The sequence below is a fragment of the Arvicola amphibius genome, chromosome 8 (genome assembly GCF_903992535.2).
Source record: "Arvicola amphibius chromosome 8, mArvAmp1.2, whole genome shotgun sequence".
In the NCBI taxonomy this organism is placed as follows: Eukaryota; Metazoa; Chordata; class Mammalia; order Rodentia; family Cricetidae; genus Arvicola; species Arvicola amphibius.
Window position 1 is genome coordinate 79,337,151 of NC_052054.1, and position 19,568 is coordinate 79,356,718.

At 46.1% G+C, this 19,568-nt stretch overlaps 1 protein-coding gene across 1 annotated transcript in view; it reads right to left on the reverse strand.

Annotated features, from left to right (window-relative positions):
* The window catches only part of LOC119821592, a 41,709-nt gene that overhangs the window by 20,016 nt on the left and 2,125 nt on the right, over window positions 1-19,568 (reverse strand). The window contains exons 2-5 of the mRNA XM_042055609.1: window positions 17,737-17,863; window positions 12,668-12,757; window positions 7,908-9,280; window positions 5,474-5,601 (exon numbers count right to left, since the gene is read on the reverse strand). Of these exons, the coding sequence (XP_041911543.1) occupies window positions 5,474-5,601; window positions 7,908-9,280; window positions 12,668-12,757; window positions 17,737-17,863 (1,718 nt within the window). The remainder of the gene's footprint in view (window positions 1-5,473; window positions 5,602-7,907; window positions 9,281-12,667; window positions 12,758-17,736; window positions 17,864-19,568) is intronic.

The window sequence follows — 19,568 nt, forward strand, 5'->3', positions numbered from 1 at the left end:
AATAAAATGAAGAGACCATGTAGCCAAAATGACTAGGTTATATAGGGACCAGAGAAGCTAAGGGAAGGGAAGGCCAGCTCTGGGATGGAGAGTTTGGGATAGAGGGTGGGGTATGCCAGTCAAGCTGCCTCTGTAACAGGTTCTGGGGATACTGAGAGAAGCTGATGGACAGTGTCTGCTCTTATATATTAATGGGGAGCTCAGCCTTTTTTCTATCTGAGTTTGAGACCTAACACAAGACCTGTGTGGGCTACAGAGTGAATTCAAGGTCAGTGTATTAGTCAGGGTTCTCTAGGAGACCAGAACTGATAAAATGAATATATGTGTGATTTATTATTTCTATTAGTTTTATTGATTTATATAATTAATATAATTATAAATCATATATATTATTTACTAGAATGGCTTAGTGTGGTCCGGCTATCTACCAATGAAATGCTATCTACCAATGAAATGCCCAAGAACCCAGTCTGTGAAGCTGAATGTCTCAGCATGCTCCAGCACCACCACCTTGGGTCAGGAGCTGCTTTCTCACTGCCCGGCCTCAGCCCACTTCAGCAAATCCCACTGGCCTGCCCCACCATAACTGGCGTCTGGGAGCTGGAATGGCAGGCATGCTCAGGGACCTTCTCCTGTGTAGCAGGGCCTGAGTCCCTTAGATCCTGCCACTTGCACTGCATCTTGGGCGCACAGAGCCAGAGACCGTTGTCTCCTTGCAAAGCTTTTCTACAGCCACCTTCTGGTCCAAGCCTCGCTTGCTCTGGGTCTGAAATGGTGCAGAAAGTGGAGCGGGACTCCAGGAAACAGGCTCACTTCTCTGGAACCACGGTGGGGGCCTGAGCTCCCTCGGCTCCTCAGGTCCACAATCTTTAATGAGCTATCATTTAGGGTACAGGGAATTTGGGTGTAGCTCTCTCTCCAGACTACATCCTACGGTTAGTTGGGCAAAGTATCTTTTGGGGTATTCACAGCAACACTTCGGGGGGTCTCGGTGAATCAATCCACATTAGCCTGGAATGAATCTACAGGTTCTCATCCTCTGTGGAGACAAAAGAAGAATCTCTTTTCCAAAGCAACAAATCCTTATACCCGTATTTTAAAGTAAAAATACCTTTCTTAGCAGTTCCCAGAATCAAATGTCTTTCTCCAGTCAAAAACACAAAAGACAACACGATAACATACATCTGTATACATTCCATCCTTTTGTGACTTATAATCTGACTGTCTATACTCTATCTCTTTAAAGACTTACTCAAACACACATAACACATACATCTTTAATCCACCCTCACCATTCCAGAGGATCTCCCTGAGGGCCTCCATTTGTAAAACTCCACTGGTTCTGTCCCTGCGCTCTACTCACTGTGTGCTATGGGAACTAAGCTGAAAATTTAAAAACACACAAACACAGACAGAGACAGACAGACAGGGCCACGGGGACATCCTTGATACAAGAATGCCAAGAACGCCCTTTTTCTATATAATTATGGGCAATCTCTCAGGGATCCGTAGTTCCTGATCTTGCTGAGGGCCTCCATTTGTAAAGCCCATTGCCTGCCATCAGGGTCTCGTGCTCAGAGCAGCTGCAAGCACAGGAAAACCAAGCTGCTCACAGGGAATTCAGGGTCCAGGGGTCCACAGCCCCCAATAGCTCTCAACATACAGCCACTTTGGAAATGAGAATGGTGTATTCTCAGAAAATTGGGAATCAATCTACCATTAAGACCCAGCAATATCACTCTTCGGTATATACCCAAAGTATACTCATTCATACCAAAAGGACATTTACTCAACTATGTTCATAGCAGCATTATTCATAATAGCCAGAACCTGGAAATAACCTAGATGCCCCTCAGTTGAAGAATGGATAAAGAAAATGTGGTACATTTACACAATGGAGTACTACTCAGCAGAAAAAAAATGACATCATGAAATTTTCAGGCAAAGGGACAGAACTAGAAAAAAACATACTGAGTCAGGTAACCCACCCCAGAAAAACTCACTCATAAGTGACTTTTAGACATAAAACAAAGAATAACCAGCCTACAGTCCACAACCCCAGAGAACCTAGACAACAAAGAAAACTCTAAGAGAGACATACATAGATCTTCCTAGGAAGGAGAAAAAAATAAGATCTCCTGAGTAAATTGGGAAGATGGGGGGCAGGGGAGAGGGTGGAAGGGGAGAAGAGAGGAAGAAAGGGGAGTGAGGGAAAATATACAGCTCAATTAAAAACAATAAATAAAAAAACAAATTGAAGCAGATCCTTCCACCTCAAGAGATCTGGATTAAAAGCAGATCTTCCTACTTCAAATTATTTAATTAAGGAAAGAAAATCCCTCACAGGTGTACCCAACAGCATGCATTTCAGTTAGTTTCAGATGCAGCCAGCTTGACAACCAAGGATAGTCATCATAGCTAGCCTGACTTATCATACTTTGTCTTAACATGAAAGATAAAGGCCTAGCGATGTAACTCAGTGATAGAACACTTGTCTAGTGAGTGTGAAGCCCGAGTTCAATCCCCTGTACGCCACCACAAAGTCCATGTGAGTGTCTTTCTGTTGAGACTCTATCACTAAGTCAACCAGGATTGTTTGGTCCATAGTGTAAGGAAAGGATCAAGATAATTTATCCCCACAGACCTGAGTACCCACTGTTGTTTATTGAAAACACTGATAACTTTTGTTCTATGAAGACATGTGACTTACCCTCCCCAATGCTACTTACTGAAAAGGTCAGGTCTTTAATCCCAGAACTCTGTAGGCAGAGGCAGGCGAATCTCAGTGGGTTCAAGTTCCGGGATAGCCTGTTGCACAGAGTTGAGTTCCGGGACGGTCAAAAGTTACACGGTGAGACAGTGCCTCAAAAGAGGAAGGGAAGGTGCTGAGGGTGGCTCAGCGGTTGAGGACCAGGTATGTTTCCCAGCAAGCACATAGAGGCTCACAACTATGTGGAACTCCAGCTTCAGGTGATCTGTTGCCAAATACACACCAGGTATGCATGTGGTGCACACACACATAAATACACATGTATGTGCATGTAAGCACTTCCCATCACTTCCCAGACACACTGCAGAGGAACCTTCATTGTAAATCATGGGCCACAGCTCTATAGGCCTTTCTCGTTCTGTTGTTCCAGTTGTCTGCTTACTCATTTCTGCACCAACACTGTTTTAACCTCTGTAGTACAAAGCAGCACATTGACACAGCCTAGGAGAGAGCACATCAAGGTGCCAGGGGGCACCTGGCAATACTGACTTGGAATTTCTAATAAAAGGGTTCCTTAGGAATGGTGTGGAACAAACCCAAAGGAAATCCATTTACTCAATCAAGAATAGCACATGGTTATTTCCTTGAAATTGGGAGCAGGACTGAATGCCTCCTAGCACCACAAGTACTAAGGCTTGTTTTGGAGGTTCTTTCTCTTGTAACAAATTTTAAAAATCAGTATAAGTATCCAGGAAAAAATATACACAATTTTATCTTTTTGCAGTTGACAAAGTTGATAACCCAGGAAACCATGTCCGGGGGTGGGGGGGTGGGTGGGGGGTAGGAGATGTATTAAGAGGAGTGCTAAGCTCTCTAAATATTTTTCATAATAAAAGTTATAACTGTACCTATATTTAAATTTTAAATGTATGACAGGGACCATAGTCCTAAAAGATGATAGCAGGGGCCATTGTCCTAAGAATGTTTGCAGAAAGCCCCACTACCTTGAGAGCTGTTTGCTAACAGAACCTGCCTCACATCTCAACTATCTTGATAGCAGGGACCATTGTCCTAAGAATGTTTGCAGAGAGCCCCCACATCCCAACTACTTTGAGAGCTGTTTGTCAACAGAGCCACAAAAAGATTGTTTCTGCTTACACCAGGTTTGCTAGCTGGTGACCTTTGCTACCCCCTAACCCCTCCCCAAGCTGAGTTCCTCATTCAAGGGCTATATAAGCTGTAACCATTATGCTAATAAACTGAGACCTTGACAATAGAATCTTGCTTGGTCTCGTTTCTCTCTCTCTTGCCCATGATTTCTTGCAGGTAGCACCTCTTCAGGAACCCTGAATAGCTGACCCGCTGGCGGGTTACAAATGTACATTTTAATTAATGTGACAGTCATAAGTACAGATTTGAGTCACGACGTAGCAGAAGAAATTCTCTAACTTAGATAAATTCTATCTGAAACTTGAGACAGGGTCTTAGACAATCTTGGCTCTCCTCAGACTTGCTATGTCACCAAAGTTGGCCTTCACTTCCTCTTGCTTCTTTCCAGAGTTCACCACCATTCCCAGCCTTGGGCTTTACTTTATTTTATTTTATTTTATTTTATTTTTGAGACAGGCTTTCTCTGTGTAACAGTCCGGGGGGACTTTATTTTTTAGGAACAGACAATTCTGAGGCTGGAGGGATGGCTTAGTGATTGAGAGCACTTACTGCTCTTTATAGAGAGGACACATATGGCGGTTTACAACTGTCTACAACTTCAGCTCCAGAGAGCCTGAAGCCTTCTTCTGGTCTCCACAGGCACCAGGGATGTATGTGCTGCACATATATGTAGGCAAACCTTCATACACATAAAATGAAAATAAGTATTTTAAAAAATTACAATTCTGGGATGAATTTCTTTTTCCTTTTTTAAATCAAAATTTTGAGATAGGGTTTCTCTGTGTAGCCCTGGCTGTCCTAGAACTTGCTTTGTAGATCAGGCTGGCCTTGAGCTCAGAGATCTACCTGCTTCTGCCTCCTGAGTGCTGGGATTAAAGGTGTGTGCCACCATGCCTGGCCTCATGAATTTCTTTTATAAAGGAACGTGGAGAGGGGAGTGGTAGCTCAAATCCGTATCCCGGCAGCTGAGCGCTGAGGCAAGAGGATCACCAATAATGTGAACCAGTCTCGGTTATAGTGAGATGTTGTAGGAGGGAGCGTGTTTGTTCCCGGCTGCCCAGACTCGGAAAAAGAAAAAACACTCAGAAAGTACATTATTTAAATCACTGCTTGGCCAATCACTTAAGTGTATTGCTATATCATTGGTTAACCCATTTCTACTAATCTGTGTATCGTCACATGGCTGTGGCTTACTGGGTAAAGTTCCGTCCAGCGTCTGTCTCCAGCAGGACTACCTGGCTTCTCGCTGACTCTGCCTTCTTTCCCCTTGAATTCAGTTTAGTTTTCAATGCCTAGCTCTGTTCTGCCCTGCTATAGGCCCAAAGCAGTTTCTTTATCCATTAACCAATAAAAGCAACACATATACAGAAGGACTTCCCACATCAGTGAGACGCACCTCAAAAACAGAATGAGACAAAACAAAACAGAAACAGAAACATGGGCAAGACATAAATTAGCAAGTTGCATTGTTTAGTCATGGAGTAGCTATTTAAACATATTTAACACATTATTAATCAAGAAAATATGACAACACCTACTAGGTCCAGGAAATGGAGGCAGGAGTATCAGGAGTTCAAGGCCAGCCTGAGTTACCTAATACCCTGTCTCAAAATACGACCACCACACATTCCAGGAACGGGGACAGAAGGAGCAGTTTTGCTGGTTGAAGATACTGTAAGCTGGCAGCAGAATGGTGCTGTCCACTTCAATGGCAGCATCCACTGAGATTGAGAAAGAATGCAAATTGATAAAGATTATCTTGCTTGGCTGGACAGTAATGGCGCACACCTTTAATCCCAGTGCTTGGGAGGCAGAAGCAAGAGGATCTCTGTGAGTTCGAGGTCACCCTGGTCTACAGAGCGAGTTCCAGGACAACCAGAGCTGTTATACCAAGAAACCCTATCTCAAAATAAAAAACAAAAAACAACAAAAGGAGAATCTTGCTTTTTGTTAAACACTCTAGAAAATTTGTACAGAGCAAGAAACATACTGATATTTAACCAGGCATTTTTCAGATGTTGATTAAGTACAACATTGATCAGTAAATGGTTTAGGGTTGTGGAGACGGCTCAGTGGTTAAGTGTTTGCCACAGGCTTGAGACCTGGAGTTCAGATCCCTAGACCCTGTGAAGAGGCTGAGCAGGCATGGTGTACCACCTGTAGTTCCGGCCTTGGAAGGCAGACAGAGGATCCCTACAGCAAGCTGGCTCACAAGAACAGCCACGCTAGTGAGCCCTGGCTTTGAATGAGACACCTTGCCTCACTGAATAAGGTGGAAGAGCCACTGAGGATGATTCCTGGCATCAACCCCAGGCTTCCACATGCATAGAGATCCTCTCATACATACAAAACATGCATACCCACACATGCACACTATACACACACAATGGAAAGAGGAAAAAATACAAGCTTAAATAGATGCGCACTTAGAAAGGGAAAGTGACTTTTCTGATTGAAAATCACCTTTTTGGTTTGTGTGGGGTTGTTGTGCAGAGTTTGGGTGGGTCCCACGGCCTTAGAGACACTTGCCAGTCCTTTACCACTGAACTGTATGCCTACCCCTAAAACCAATCTTTTTTTTTTAAAGACACATTTAGGGGCTGGAGAGATGGCTCAGTGATTAAGAGCACTGACTGCTCTTTCAGAGGACCTGGGTTCAATTCTCAGCACCCACATGGCAGCTCACAACCATCTGAAAATCCAGTTCCAGGGAATCTGACTTTTTCACACCAATGCACATAAAATAAAGGGCATAGGAGTCAGTATTAGGGGAGTCTCACTAGTTAAAACACTTGGTAGATTAAAAAATGCTACAGTACAGTGATTTTTTTAAAATAGGAATTATATTGTACATTATTAGTTTTTTATGTTGTCTTTATTAAATATTGACTGAGACTACAGAATGTGGACTGTTTTATTATTAGCAAATTGCAAAGTTCATACTCTCTGAATATTGTAATGAGTGGATGGTGGAGCTATTCAGTGAGAGGCCCTGGGTTGAACCCTCAGCACTCCACCACCACCACCAAACACACACACACACACACACACACACACACACACTGGAAGTGATGATGTACACCTGTTAATGCCAGCAATCAGGAGACTTGAGGCAGGAGGACTTGGAGTTCAAGGTCTGAGCTAGTTTGGGTTACACAGTAAGACTCCATAAAACAACAAAACCAAACACCTAACAAGAATCAGATATCTAAGCTCAAGGAGGGACAAATGTTGGAAGGCGTTTCTACGTTCATCACACCTGTAGTCTCTCATATGAATTCTCAAGAGTAAGTCACTATAATAAATTCAGTGGCTCTAAATAATGACCACTGTATTATTTTATGATTTTGTGACCACCTGACTCTTCTGTTCTGCATGGTGTCAACTGAGGGCACTTAGTGGACTTCGGATGGTGGCTGGTCTGGAAGATCCCACCTATTCCTAGCTGACGTCTAGTATCTTAGGGTCATATGCAGAAGCCCAGCGTCAGCAAAGGCCCTGCATGTCTGTGGTCTCAGGGCCTCTTCTCATGGTCCCTTCAGCCACATTTTCAAATATGACAGTTCAGGGCTTGAGAGAATATTCTGAGATGGAACAACCCTCATAATAAAGCACGGGCCCTGACAGTGGTACAGACATGCTTCTACTATGTTTTCCTGGACAAACTGGCATCTGCCCGCATTTCAGGAGAAGGATGAGGATTGCACAACTTGGTGGAGTTTCGAAGAGCTTGCAGCCATTTTTGCCAGTTTTATATCACTTCACAAGTGAAAAAAGCCAAAGCACAGGAACTGTTTTAGAATAACTGAAATGATGGGCTAGACTGTGTTATTTCCCCCATAGCTGTTCATACGTAGGTTAACTAAGTGGAGAAGAAGTGTGTTAAAGCATTACAGTTGGGAATAGACAGAATACAACAGAACACATTAAATGAACACATTCCTTTAATGGTATAAAGCCTCGCATGCCAGGTGTGTTACATGTATCAGCAAGAGAGATCAGCTGGAACTGTCAGAGAATGTCAGACTTTGCTGCACTTGGCACTGTGGATCTTCTGATGGTGGGTCAGGTGTGAGTGCTGTCGGAAGGCCTTCCCACACTCCTTACACTCGTAGGGCTTCTCTCCGGAATGGATTCTCAGATGCTGGATAAGAGAAGAGTTGAGGCGAAAGGCCTTCCTACACTCCTTACACTCAAAGGGCTTCTCCCCGGTGTGGATGCTCTGGTGCAGAGTAAGTTTCTGGCGCAACCTAAAGGCCTTCCCACACTCCTTACAGGCGTAGGGCTTCTCGCCGGCGTGGACGCTCTGGTGCTGGGTGAGCTGCGAGAGCAGTCGGAAGGCTTTCCCACACTCTTTGCAGCTGTAGGGTTTCACACCGATATGAACGCTCTGATGCGAGATGAGCTGGGAGTAGCGGCTAAAGGCCTTCCAGCACTCCTTGCACTCATACGGCTTCTCGCCCGTGTGGATTCTGTGGTGTAGAATAAGATGGTAACCCCGACTAAAGGTCTTCCCACACTCATTACACGCGTAGGGCTTCTCGCCAGTGTGGATCCTCTGATGCAGTGTTAGCTGCTGTCGAACTCTAAAGGCCTTTCCGCAGTCCTTGCACTCATAGGGCTTCTCGCCAGTGTGAAGTTTGTAATGGACTCTAAGGCCGGAGCCGCACAAAAAGTCTTTCCCGCACTCTTTACACTCGTAGAGTCTGTCAGCGATGTTCAGCTTCTGGTGTCGAGTAAGGTGCGCGTACTGCCTGAAGGCCTTGCCACACTCTGTACACACATAGGGCTTCTCGCCAGTGTGGATCCTCTGATGGAGGGTGAGCTGTCCTCGTACCCTGAAGGCCTTCCCACACTCCTTACACGCATAGGGCTTCTCACCGGCGTGGAGTTTTTGATGAGCTCGAAGGTCGGGGCCATATATGAAGGCTTCCCCACACTCCTTACACGCGTACGGCTTTTCACCAGAATGAAGCCTCTGATGTCTGCTGAGGTGTGCAGTCTGCCTAAACGCCATCCCGCATTCCTTACACACGTAGGGCTTCTCGCCAGTGTGGATTCTACGGTGGAAAGTAAGTTGCTGGCGGGCTCTAAAGGTCTTCCCGCATTCTTCACACCCATAGGGCTTCTCCAGGAAATGGATTCTCTGACGTGGAGCAGCAGACATACGCTTCTGGTAGGAGGCCACTTTTTCAGATGTGACTTTCACTTGTCTGAGACAGCCCTCCTGAGATCCCTCTTGGCTTTCATGTTTCCTTTTGGACTCCCATTCACTTTTTAAAATAAGGCCCTTCAGGCCACTGTTCCCGATTCTTTCCACTATCTTCCACTGGGATAAACTCACTTCATAAATGCTGTTTCCTGACAGTGACTGACTGGGCTCATCCTTAGTTTTCAAATCTGCAAGAAAGCAGACACATGCTGTTTTCTTTTTCTCAAGAAATAAACTCTCTGCAGTAGAAATAGAAGACAAAGAAGGTCATGTTCAATCAAACTCAAATTAGTGTTATATAATTTGGGGAGCAAAAGAGAATACTAGGAAAACGAGAACTTGTATAAGAAAAGGCAGTGGTAATTAAGCAAACATTTATTAGCACTGGTTCATGAACTGAGGTGTGGATCAGAGTCACTGGGTGGCTCACTACAAATACTGTTTAAACCTGGGTGTAGTGTCAAACGTCTTTAATCCCAGTCTTCTATAGGGAAGAAGAGAGGTGAATCTATGTGAACTAGAGGCCAGCCTCATCTACATACTGAGTTAGTTCCAGGACAGCCAGGGTTACATAGTATAAGAACCTGTCTCATAAAAACAAAAATGAACAAACAAAAAATCTCAATACTGTTTAAATACTACCAAAATCACTTGGATAAAACTATAATTTTTGTTCCCACTTATCATGTGTGTGTGTTTGTATGTATGATGTGCACTTGTGTGCAGATACATGTTTTGCATGTGTGTGGGTACACATGGGGGGTACATTGAGGCCTGAGATTGATGGCAGGAATCATCCTCAATCTACCATGCATTTTATTCATTGAGGCTGGGTCTTTCAGTCAAACCCAGAGCAGTCTTGCTAGCTAGCGTGCTCTAGGGCAGTGCTTCTCAACATGTGGGTCGCAACCCCTTGGGGGGGGGGTCACATCAGATATCCTGCATATCAGATATTTACATTACCACTCATAACAGTAGCAAAATTACAACCATAAAGTAGCAACAAAATAACTTTATGGTTAGGGGAGACCATAGCACGAGGAACTGTATTAAAGGGTCGCAACACAGGAAGGCTGAGGAGCACTGCTCTAGTAGATCCTGTCTGTGCTGTCCAAGTCTGGACTTAGCAGTGGACCTCCACACCTGACTGGCATTTACACGGGTTCTGAGGAACTGAACACATGTGTGCAGCAAGCACTTTAACCACTGAGTCATCACCCAGATCAGATTCTAATTTTTACTAAACATTTGGGAGGCTGGAGAGATGGTCCAGTGGTTAAGCGCACCGGCTGCTCCTACAGAGTAGATTTATTTACTTATTTTTTGTGCATGTTTTGCCAGCTTGATTCTTGTGCAATGTGCACATGCAGAGGTCAGAGGCAGGTGTTGAATCCCCTGGCACTGGAGTTACAGATGTTCGTGATCCCTTAGGTGGGCTCTAGGAACTGAACCTAGGCCCTCCACAGGAGCAACAGCCCACTTAATTATGGAGCCATGGCTCCAGGTCCTCTACCTTATTTCTGGAGATAGTCTCTGAACCTGGAACTTCTCAGTTCACCTAGACTGGCCGGCCAATAATCCTGGGATTCTCTGCCTCTCCTTCCAGGCATGGAGAACACACACACTGGCTTTTAAATAGATGCTAAGACTCAGGGCCTCCTGTTTGCAGCAGAGCCGAGCTCTCTCTCATTCCACAGCTCTCCGTGACTGACAGTTTTACATTCTTACAGGTGTTACTGGCTTCCCTTCTCTGACTTTATAAAAAGGCGCTGGAGATAGACGCAGGGCCTCACACAGCCGCAACAGCTACTCGAGCCTCAGCTTTCCCTTACCTGAAAGCTCTTTAAAGTCGGCACAATCTTGACTCACTCCCTACTAAGTCATGAGCTCATAGCATAGTAGAGCTTGGCTCACTTCTTTATCATAATCATTACTCATTCTAAGTACAACTTTGCCTCTAATCTCTCACAGTTTACTACAGATGGTTAATTATTCTCTTCATGCAGCTAAGCTTGCACAAGGCTCAGGTGTAGTGATATTTCATTTGTATTTTAATAAATAAAGCTTGCCTGAAGATCAGAACGCAAAACAGCCACACTAGTCAGCCATATAGGCCAGGCAGTGGTGGTGCACGCCTTCAATCCCAGCACTAGAGGGGAATATAAACGGGAATGAGACAGGAACTCGCTCTCTTTCAGTCTGAAGATTTCATAGAGGTAAGAGCTCTCTACTGGCTTAGTCCCTTTGCTTTTCTGATCTTCAGGTTGAACCCCAATATCTGCCTCTGAGTTTTTATTATTTGTGCACAGACGGGAGTTCTTATGCCTTCCTCACTTTGCATCTGCCCTATGTCATTTTTTTCTTCCTTTCCTGTGGAACTTGAGGTTGGACTCAGGGCCTCACCAACACTAGGCAAGCCACAATTCAAAAGGCTTCTTATGCTGGTCAGTGGCGGTGCAGACCTGTAATCCCAGCACTCAGGGCAGAGGCAGGCGGATGTCTGTGATTTCAGAGCCAGCCTGGTCTACAGAGCAGGTTCCAGGACAGCCAGAGCAACACAGAGAAACCCTGCCTCGGCTTCTTATATTGTTATCTCGGCTGGGTTCTCTTCAGCGCCTGTGTCCTCTGTTGCAGAGCTGGTCACTTTTCCTCAGTCCCTGTGTCACAGCTTTGTGCACTCCTCCCCACTCTAGTCCCCTGCTTCAGTCCCTCACCAGAGAGACCTTTCCGGATTTCCTGAGAATATCGTGGCTGCATTTCCGCACTGTGAAACAGGGCTATATCTGACTAAGATGCTTAGGAACTCTTCGGGGATGGTGTACTTAGGAAACGAAGGCAAAAGCTCTCACACATCTCTGAACGTGGAGGACTCACAGACAAGGTCATAATACCTGCAGACCAGAGGACAGCAAGCCAAGAGGAGAAATCAGAGGAAAATCCCTCTCCTGACTCCCAGGCGCCAGATATGCATGTGATGCACACACATACATGTAGGTCAAATACTCATATACATTGAAAAAATAAATAACTCCTTTAAAAAACTGAATTCTGTGAGGAAAGGCGGCCATAAAGTTAAAAACCTTCCTGGGCCGATGATGTAGCTATAAAGTAGAACACTTGTCTCGAGCGAGAAGGCAGGCTCCTCCACAGACAGCGAAGCCTACCAAACACGGCAGAGCTTCCCTAGGTCCCGGCACTCCTCACAGCACTCTGACACTGCCTGCCACTCTATTCTCTGTGTATTTATAGCAACGGCGTCTCTCTAATGTCGAGGAGGATCTATAGGACACTGTCCTGACTACCTATCACGCCTCTTTCTCTTTCTTTCTTTTTTAAACATTTATTTATTTATCATGTATACAGTGTTCTGCCTGCATGTATGTCCACAGGCTAGACCAGAAGAGGGCATCAGATCCTATCAGGGATGACTGTGGGCCACCATGTGGTTGCTGGGAATTGAACTCAGGCCCTCTGGAAGAGCAGCCAGTGCTCTTAACTTCTAAGCCATCTCTCCAGCCGTGCCTCTTTTTCAGCTAGTTGAGTGTGTTCCCCAAGCCTGACAGACCCCCACTTACCTGAATTTTGTTTTCTTTTCCTCACAACCTTCCAGGGCTCTTTCCCTTGCTCCAGCAAGGAAATCACATCTGGTTTAGAAATGAAGCATCCTATTGAGAAGAAAAGAAAAATGAGGTAATGAGGAAATAAAAAGAAAATTCAAAATTTCTTTGGTTCATTTTAGTGAAATTTGTTACAAAACATAGGTTACCATGACAACTGATAAAGTCCTTAAAGAAGGTAAGCTGGTTTAGGAACATTCACATGAAGGTTATCTAATAAATGCAGGTTAGAGAGGAAGGGAAAGAACCCTTGTGAGGCAGGAGGCAAGCTACTCCTATGCTTAATTCTGTTTATCTGTAAAAATGACAGTAGGAGTGTCTACTATGGGGGCTGGTGAGATGGCTCAGTGGTTAAGAGCACACATTGCTCTTGCAGTGGGCCTGAGTTCAGTTTCCAGCACCCACAGCACACATCAGCCTGTAGCCCAGCTCCAGGGGAACCTGCCACCCTCTTCTGGCCTCCTCAGACACTGAATTCACAGGCACATACTAAAACACACAAACACATATGGAAAAATAAATCATAAATCATTAAAAAATTGTCTACTAGTCTGCAGCCATTACCCAGACACAGAGGAAGCAAGATGTGACTGCCTCGCTGAATAAGGTACCGAGCCATGTGGCTAACATAGACAGGAATAATGGGCTAATATAAGATGTAAGAATTAGTTAATAAGAAAAGCCTGAGCTACTAGGCCAACTAGTTTATAATTTAAAAAATGTCTACTACAGCTGGGTGCAGTGGCTCACGCCTATAATACCTGCACTTGGGTGGCTGAAGAGGATGTTGAATTGACTTTGAAGTCAGTCTGGGATACATAGAGAGAAGCTATTTCAATAATACTAATACTAATACTAATACTACTAATAATAAATGTCTATTTTATGGCAGTACCTAAGCACTACCTAGCTGAACTATGCATATCTCATTAGCTATTAATACTGTTACTTTACTGAGGGGAAAACAATTAGTTTCCCAAGAGACATTTACTGCTATTTCTTTATTTCCCTTTGTGTGGGTGTTTGTACATGTTTGTTGTGTTATGTGGGTGTGATGTGGGTATGCACTGGTTGGTGTGGATGTGTGCCTTTGTGCAGGTGTGTGTGCGTGTTTGTGCATACGCTTGTGGAGACCAGCGATTGACATCAGTTGTCTTCCTTCAATAGCTCTCTGCCTTATTTGTGTGTGTGTGTGTGTGATGTTCATGTGTGAGTGCAGTCATGACAATAACAAGGTGTGTGTGTGGTCAGAGTACAACTTCCAAGAGTTCGTCCTTTCCTTCCCTGGATGAGGCAGGGCCTCTCTCGTCTCTGCTAGGCTGCATACTCTAGACGGGTTGATAAGCTTCCAGGTGATCCTCCTGTTTCCACCTCCCATCTCACCAAAGGAGGGAACAGATTCACACCACTGCATCCAGTTGTTACATAAGATCCAGGAACTGAACTCAGGTTGTTGGGTTTTATGTTTCTACTGGTTCTAACCACTGAACGATCTTTCTAGCCTTCCAACTTATTTTTCGAAATAAGGTCCTTCATTAAACCCAAATATCACTGAATTGGCTAGGCTGACTGGCCAGTGAGCTTCAGGGACCTCCTATCTCTGCCTCGACCCAAGACTTACAGAAGTGTAAGGCCGCCAGGCGGTGGTGGCGCATGCCTTTAATCCCAGCACTCAGGAGGCAGAGGCAGGTGGATCTCTGTGAGTTCGAGGCCAGCCTGGTCTACAAGAGCTAGTTCCAGGACAGGCTCTTAAAAAGCTGCAGAGAAACCCTGTCTCGAAAAACCAAAAAAAGAAAAAAAACAAAAACAAAAACAGAAGTGTAAGGCCATCACGGTCCTTCACATGGGCTCTGGAGAGCTGAACTTGGGCGCTCATTCTTAATGTGCACTTGTCCAGCTGAACCGCCACCCCGACCTCATATACTACTGTTCTTATGATGTTCTTAGATTTCTAAATTTCAGCCATGAAAGGTGATAAAACTGATGGTTCATTAGCAAAGGTAATGAACAAGCCAGGTAGTGGTAGTGCACACCTTTAATCCCAGCACTTGGGTGGCAGAGGCAGGTGAATCTCTGTGAGTTTCAGGCCAGCCTGGTCTATAGAGCAAGTTCCAGGACATCCAGGGCTACACAGAGATACCCTGTTTCAAACCACCCCCCAAAACAAACAAACAAACAAACAAACAAAAAACCAAAGGTAATCAACTAGTTTACCTTGAGCTCTAAATAGATCCTGGTGACTTCACATACTATATAAACTATACATGTTCATTTGCTAGAGAAAAACTACGAAACAATGCACAGCTATTTTCCTTATAGGTATACCAACAATAAAACATATAAAGCAATTTGGAGTTCAGAAACAAAGTGGTGGCCAGGGGGATGGTTCAGCAGGAAAAGTATTTGCCACCAAGACTGGTGACCCAAGTTCAGAGCCCCCAGGACCCACATGGTAGAAGGGGGGGTGCTGTGGAATAATCCTCTGTACACTGTGAATATGTGTTACTTGCATTGTTATAAAGAGCTGACAGGCCAGCAGCTGGGCAGGAAGTTAGGCGGAAAAGCCAAACTGAGAACGATGGGAAGAAGGAAGGTGGAGAGTGAAGAGAGATGCCAGCTAGTCACTGAGCGAGCAGAATGTGTAGAAAATGAGCCGCGTGGTGTAGCACAGATACGAAATATGGATTACTTTAAGTGTAAGGAGTTAGGTACTAACAAGCCTGAGCTATCGGTCAAGCATTTATAAATAATATTTAGTCTCTGTGTGGTAATTTGGAAGCAGCTACCAGGTCAGGGAGCAGGTGGTGTAATGGTCTTTCCTGTCCCTTTAAGAGACAAGCCCTGCCCACTCCCTCCCCTGTCCACTGCTGAGGCAGGCAGATCTTCCTTCTGCTTCAGGCCTGAGCTCTCTTCCTTTCCGTTTGTCTCCCAAAGAAGTAGCTGTTGCCATGGCTCCTCTGCTCCCCACACCCATTTCTCTCTCTCTCTCTCTCTCTCTCTCTCTCTCTCTCTCTCTCTCTCTCTCTCTCTCTCTCTCTCTCTCTCTCTCTTCTCCCCTACTCTCTTTTCCCTTACCCCTTCATAACCCACTAAATAAATATCCAACCTCACTCTGCATGGTGTGCCTATCCGGCTGTCTCTCACCCGCCTGGCATGCGGCTCCACATGGCACTGGCTGCACCACCCAGGTCTCTCACCCTCCATGTGTCTCCCTGCCTAGGACCCGCTGGCTCTCATGGCCCATAGTCCCCTGCCTGGGACTGGCTGCTTCCATGGCCTGCCCTGGTCTCGGGACCTGCTGCCCACTGCCCACTGCCACTCGGGGCCCTGCAGGGTGGTCTCATGGCCCTCTGCCCACTGCCAATGGGGGACCTGCGGGGTGGTCTCATGGCCCTCTGCCCACTGCCACTCAGGGCCCTGCGGGGTGGTCTCATGGCCTGCTGCCCACTGCCACCACTTGGGGACCTGCGGGGTGGTCTCATGGTCTGCTGTCCACTGCCACTTGGGGACCTGCGGGGTGGTCTCATGGCCCGCTACCCACTGCTGCCACTCGGGAACCTATGGGGTGGTCTCATGGCCTTCTGCTCACTGCCTGCTGCCACTTGGGGACCAGTGGGGTGGTCTCATGGCCTTCTGCTCACTGCCTGCTGCCACTTGGGGACCAGTGGGGTGGTCTCATGGCCTTCTGCTCACTGCCTGCTGCCACTCGGGGACCTGCAGGGTGGTCTCATGGCCTGCTGCCCACTGCCACTCGGGAACCTATGGGGTGGTCTCATGGCCCGCTGCCCACTGCCACTTGGGGACCAGTGGGGTGGTCTCATGGCCCGCTGCCCACTGCTGCCACTCGGGAACCTATGGGGTGGTCTCATGGCCCGCTGCCCACTGCTGCCACTCGGGGACCTGTGGGGTGGTCTCATGGCCCGCTGCCCACTGCTGCCACTCGGGGACCTGTGGGGTGGTCTCATGGCCCGCTGCCCACTGCTGCCACTCGGGGACCTGTGGGGTGGTCTCATGGCCCGCTGCCCACTGCTGCCACTCGGAGCCCTGCAGCGTTTTATTTAATCCATTACAGGTGGCCAGGATAGGAAAGCTCCATCTACAGAGAGCCCACTACTGCAATTTGTCCTCTGACCTCCACATGTCACTGCACAGCTGTGGCCCCTTCCCCATGTGCGTAAACAAAAAATAAATATTTAAAAAGCAAAATGTCTTGTTTGATAGTGATAAGACTACATTGAAGTCTAGCCCCTGAAGTAGCTCACATCAGCTATCCCGCCACTCAGGAGGCTGAGGCTGGAGGGAGGTGGTGAGTTACAAACCACCCTGCCCTACAATATGACCATGTCTCAAATAAGTAAATAAGAGCTTTTAAGACGCTCTGCCATGTAAAGGGCCCAAAGGTCGCATAAGCATGGGGAAAGCGAATGTACTGAATGAAAGTACTCACTCCCGACCAAACGTTCCAACTATCTCCTTAAAACAGGAAGCAATACAGGGGAGATGGCACAGGGGCAAGGGCGCTTGCTGCCAACCTAAGTCCACTTCCAGAACACACACAGTGGAAGAAGAGAACCAGCTTTCAAATGTTGTCCTCTGACCTCTGCACATGCGCTACAGCGTCGTGTGCTGCACACGCGCTACAGCATGTGCATGCCCCTCTCTTACCCCACACACAATAAACAAACAAACAAACAAATGTAAAAGAAAAGCAAATGTGCCGGGCGGTGGTGGCGCACGCCTTTAATCCCAGCACTCGGGAGGCAGAGGCAGGCGGATCTCTGTGAGTTCGAGGCCAGCCTGGTCTACAAGAGCTAGTTCCAGGACAGGCTCTAAAAAAAAAAAAATAAAAAAAATAAAAAAAATAAATAAATAAAAAGCTGCAGAGAAACCCTGTCTCGAAAAAAAAAAAAAAAAAAAAAAAAAAAAAAAAAAGAAAAGCAAATGTTGTCTTGGAAAGTTATTCTGGAAATTTCCAGAGAGAACGGATGTTAGCGCATACAATCAAAATGTCAGACGGACAGGCTTACCCAGAGAGGCCACATTGCGGTAGTTCTCCATCATCACGTCTTTGTACAGATCCCTCTGTGCTAGGTCCAGGTACTCCCACTCCTCCCGAGAGAAGGCTATGGATACATCACTGAACATCACTGATACCTGAATGACAAAGCAGATGCCACAGCTAAAGCGACAAAAATTATCTAAAGCCCAACGAGAAGACATGGAAGAGATGCTGAGGGAAGTGGGCATTTGCTGGCTCTGAGACAGTTCTCCCTATAGAACGTGCCCACTGTGCAGCCCAGACTGGCCTTATAGAAAGCCACCTGCCTCTGCCTCCCGTGTGTTGGTATTAAAAGCGTGGTCCATCACAGCTCGGAAGTGGGCCATTATAGGAAACAGGCTTGAGCTGGGAGACTATACAACAGGAAAATGAGGGTCCTGCTGCTGCTTTTCTCTTCCTCCTTTTCTCCCCCAACTTCCATCCTCTCCCTTGTTATGAACCATCACTTTCGGCTGCTACATACTCTGACATACCTCAATAACCCAAACGTGTCTGGAAATCAAAATCTGGTCGAGCAGAACAATGAGAATGTGCTGGTTGGTTTTTGTCAGATTACACAAGCTACAGTCATCTGGGAAGAGAACCTCACTTAAGAAACTGCCTCCATCACACTGGCTTGTGGGCACGTCTACAAGACATTCTCTTGATTGATATGGGAGTGCCCACTGTGGGTGGTACACCCTGGCCAGGTGGCTCTGGTTTGTTGTATAAGAAAGATAGCTGAGCCAGGCAGTGGTGGTGAATGTCTTTAATTCCATCACTTGGGAGGCAGGGGCAGGCGGATCTCTGTGAGTTTGAGGCCAGCCTCATCCACAGAACAAGTTCCAAGACAGCTATTACACAGAGAAACTCTGTCACAAAAAACAAAAACAAAGCAAAAGTAAAAAAGAAAAGAAGGGGCTGGAGAGATGGTTCAGAGGTTAAGAGAACTGACTGCTGTTCTGGAGGTCCCGAGTTCAACTCCCAGTAACCACACGATGGCTCACACCCATCTATAATGAGATCTGGTGCCCAGAACACTATATACATAATAAATAAATTTTTAAAAAAGGAAAAAATAGCTGAGCAAGTCAGAAAGAACAAGTCAGTAAGCAACGTTTCTCCATGGTCTCTGCTTCAGTTCCTGTCTGCAGGTTCTTGCCTTGAGTTCCTGTCCTGACTTCCTTCATGATGGACAATAAGCTGTAAGATGAAACACACAAACAAACAAACAAATCCTTCCCTCCCTCTGTTGCTTGTTAGTCACCATGTTTACCACAGCAACAGAGAGCTCCTAGCACAGATATAACAGACACCCTGCAGGTGGGGAGTCAAGAGTGAGAGACTAGCAGAGGGACAACAATAATCATAACAAGTGAGGCAGGACCATGAACGCAAGGCAGCCTGGGCTACAGAGCAATAACCTCTCTCTCTCTCTCTCTCTCTCTCTCTCTCTCTCTCTCTCTCTGTGTGTGTGTGTGTGTGTGTGTGTGTGTGTGTGTGTATGCTAATGCAGGCATGCATGTGGTAGTGAGACGACAGCTTTGTGGAGTCAGTTTTTGCCTTCTACCTCTGTAGGTTACTGGAGTCAAATTCTCGGTTCACTAGGTTTCTATCACCCCGCAGTAAGGGCCTTTGGCCCACTGAGCTGCCTCACTGGCTCCATTTTTTGGTTTTTTTTGTTGTTGTTGTTGTTTGGTTTTTTTTTGTTCATTTGTTTGTTTTAGAGGCAGAATCTCACATTGTAGCCTGGATCACCTGGGACTTGCAGTCATTCCACTGACTCAACCTCCCCAGTGCTAGAGTTAAAGGTGTTAAAGG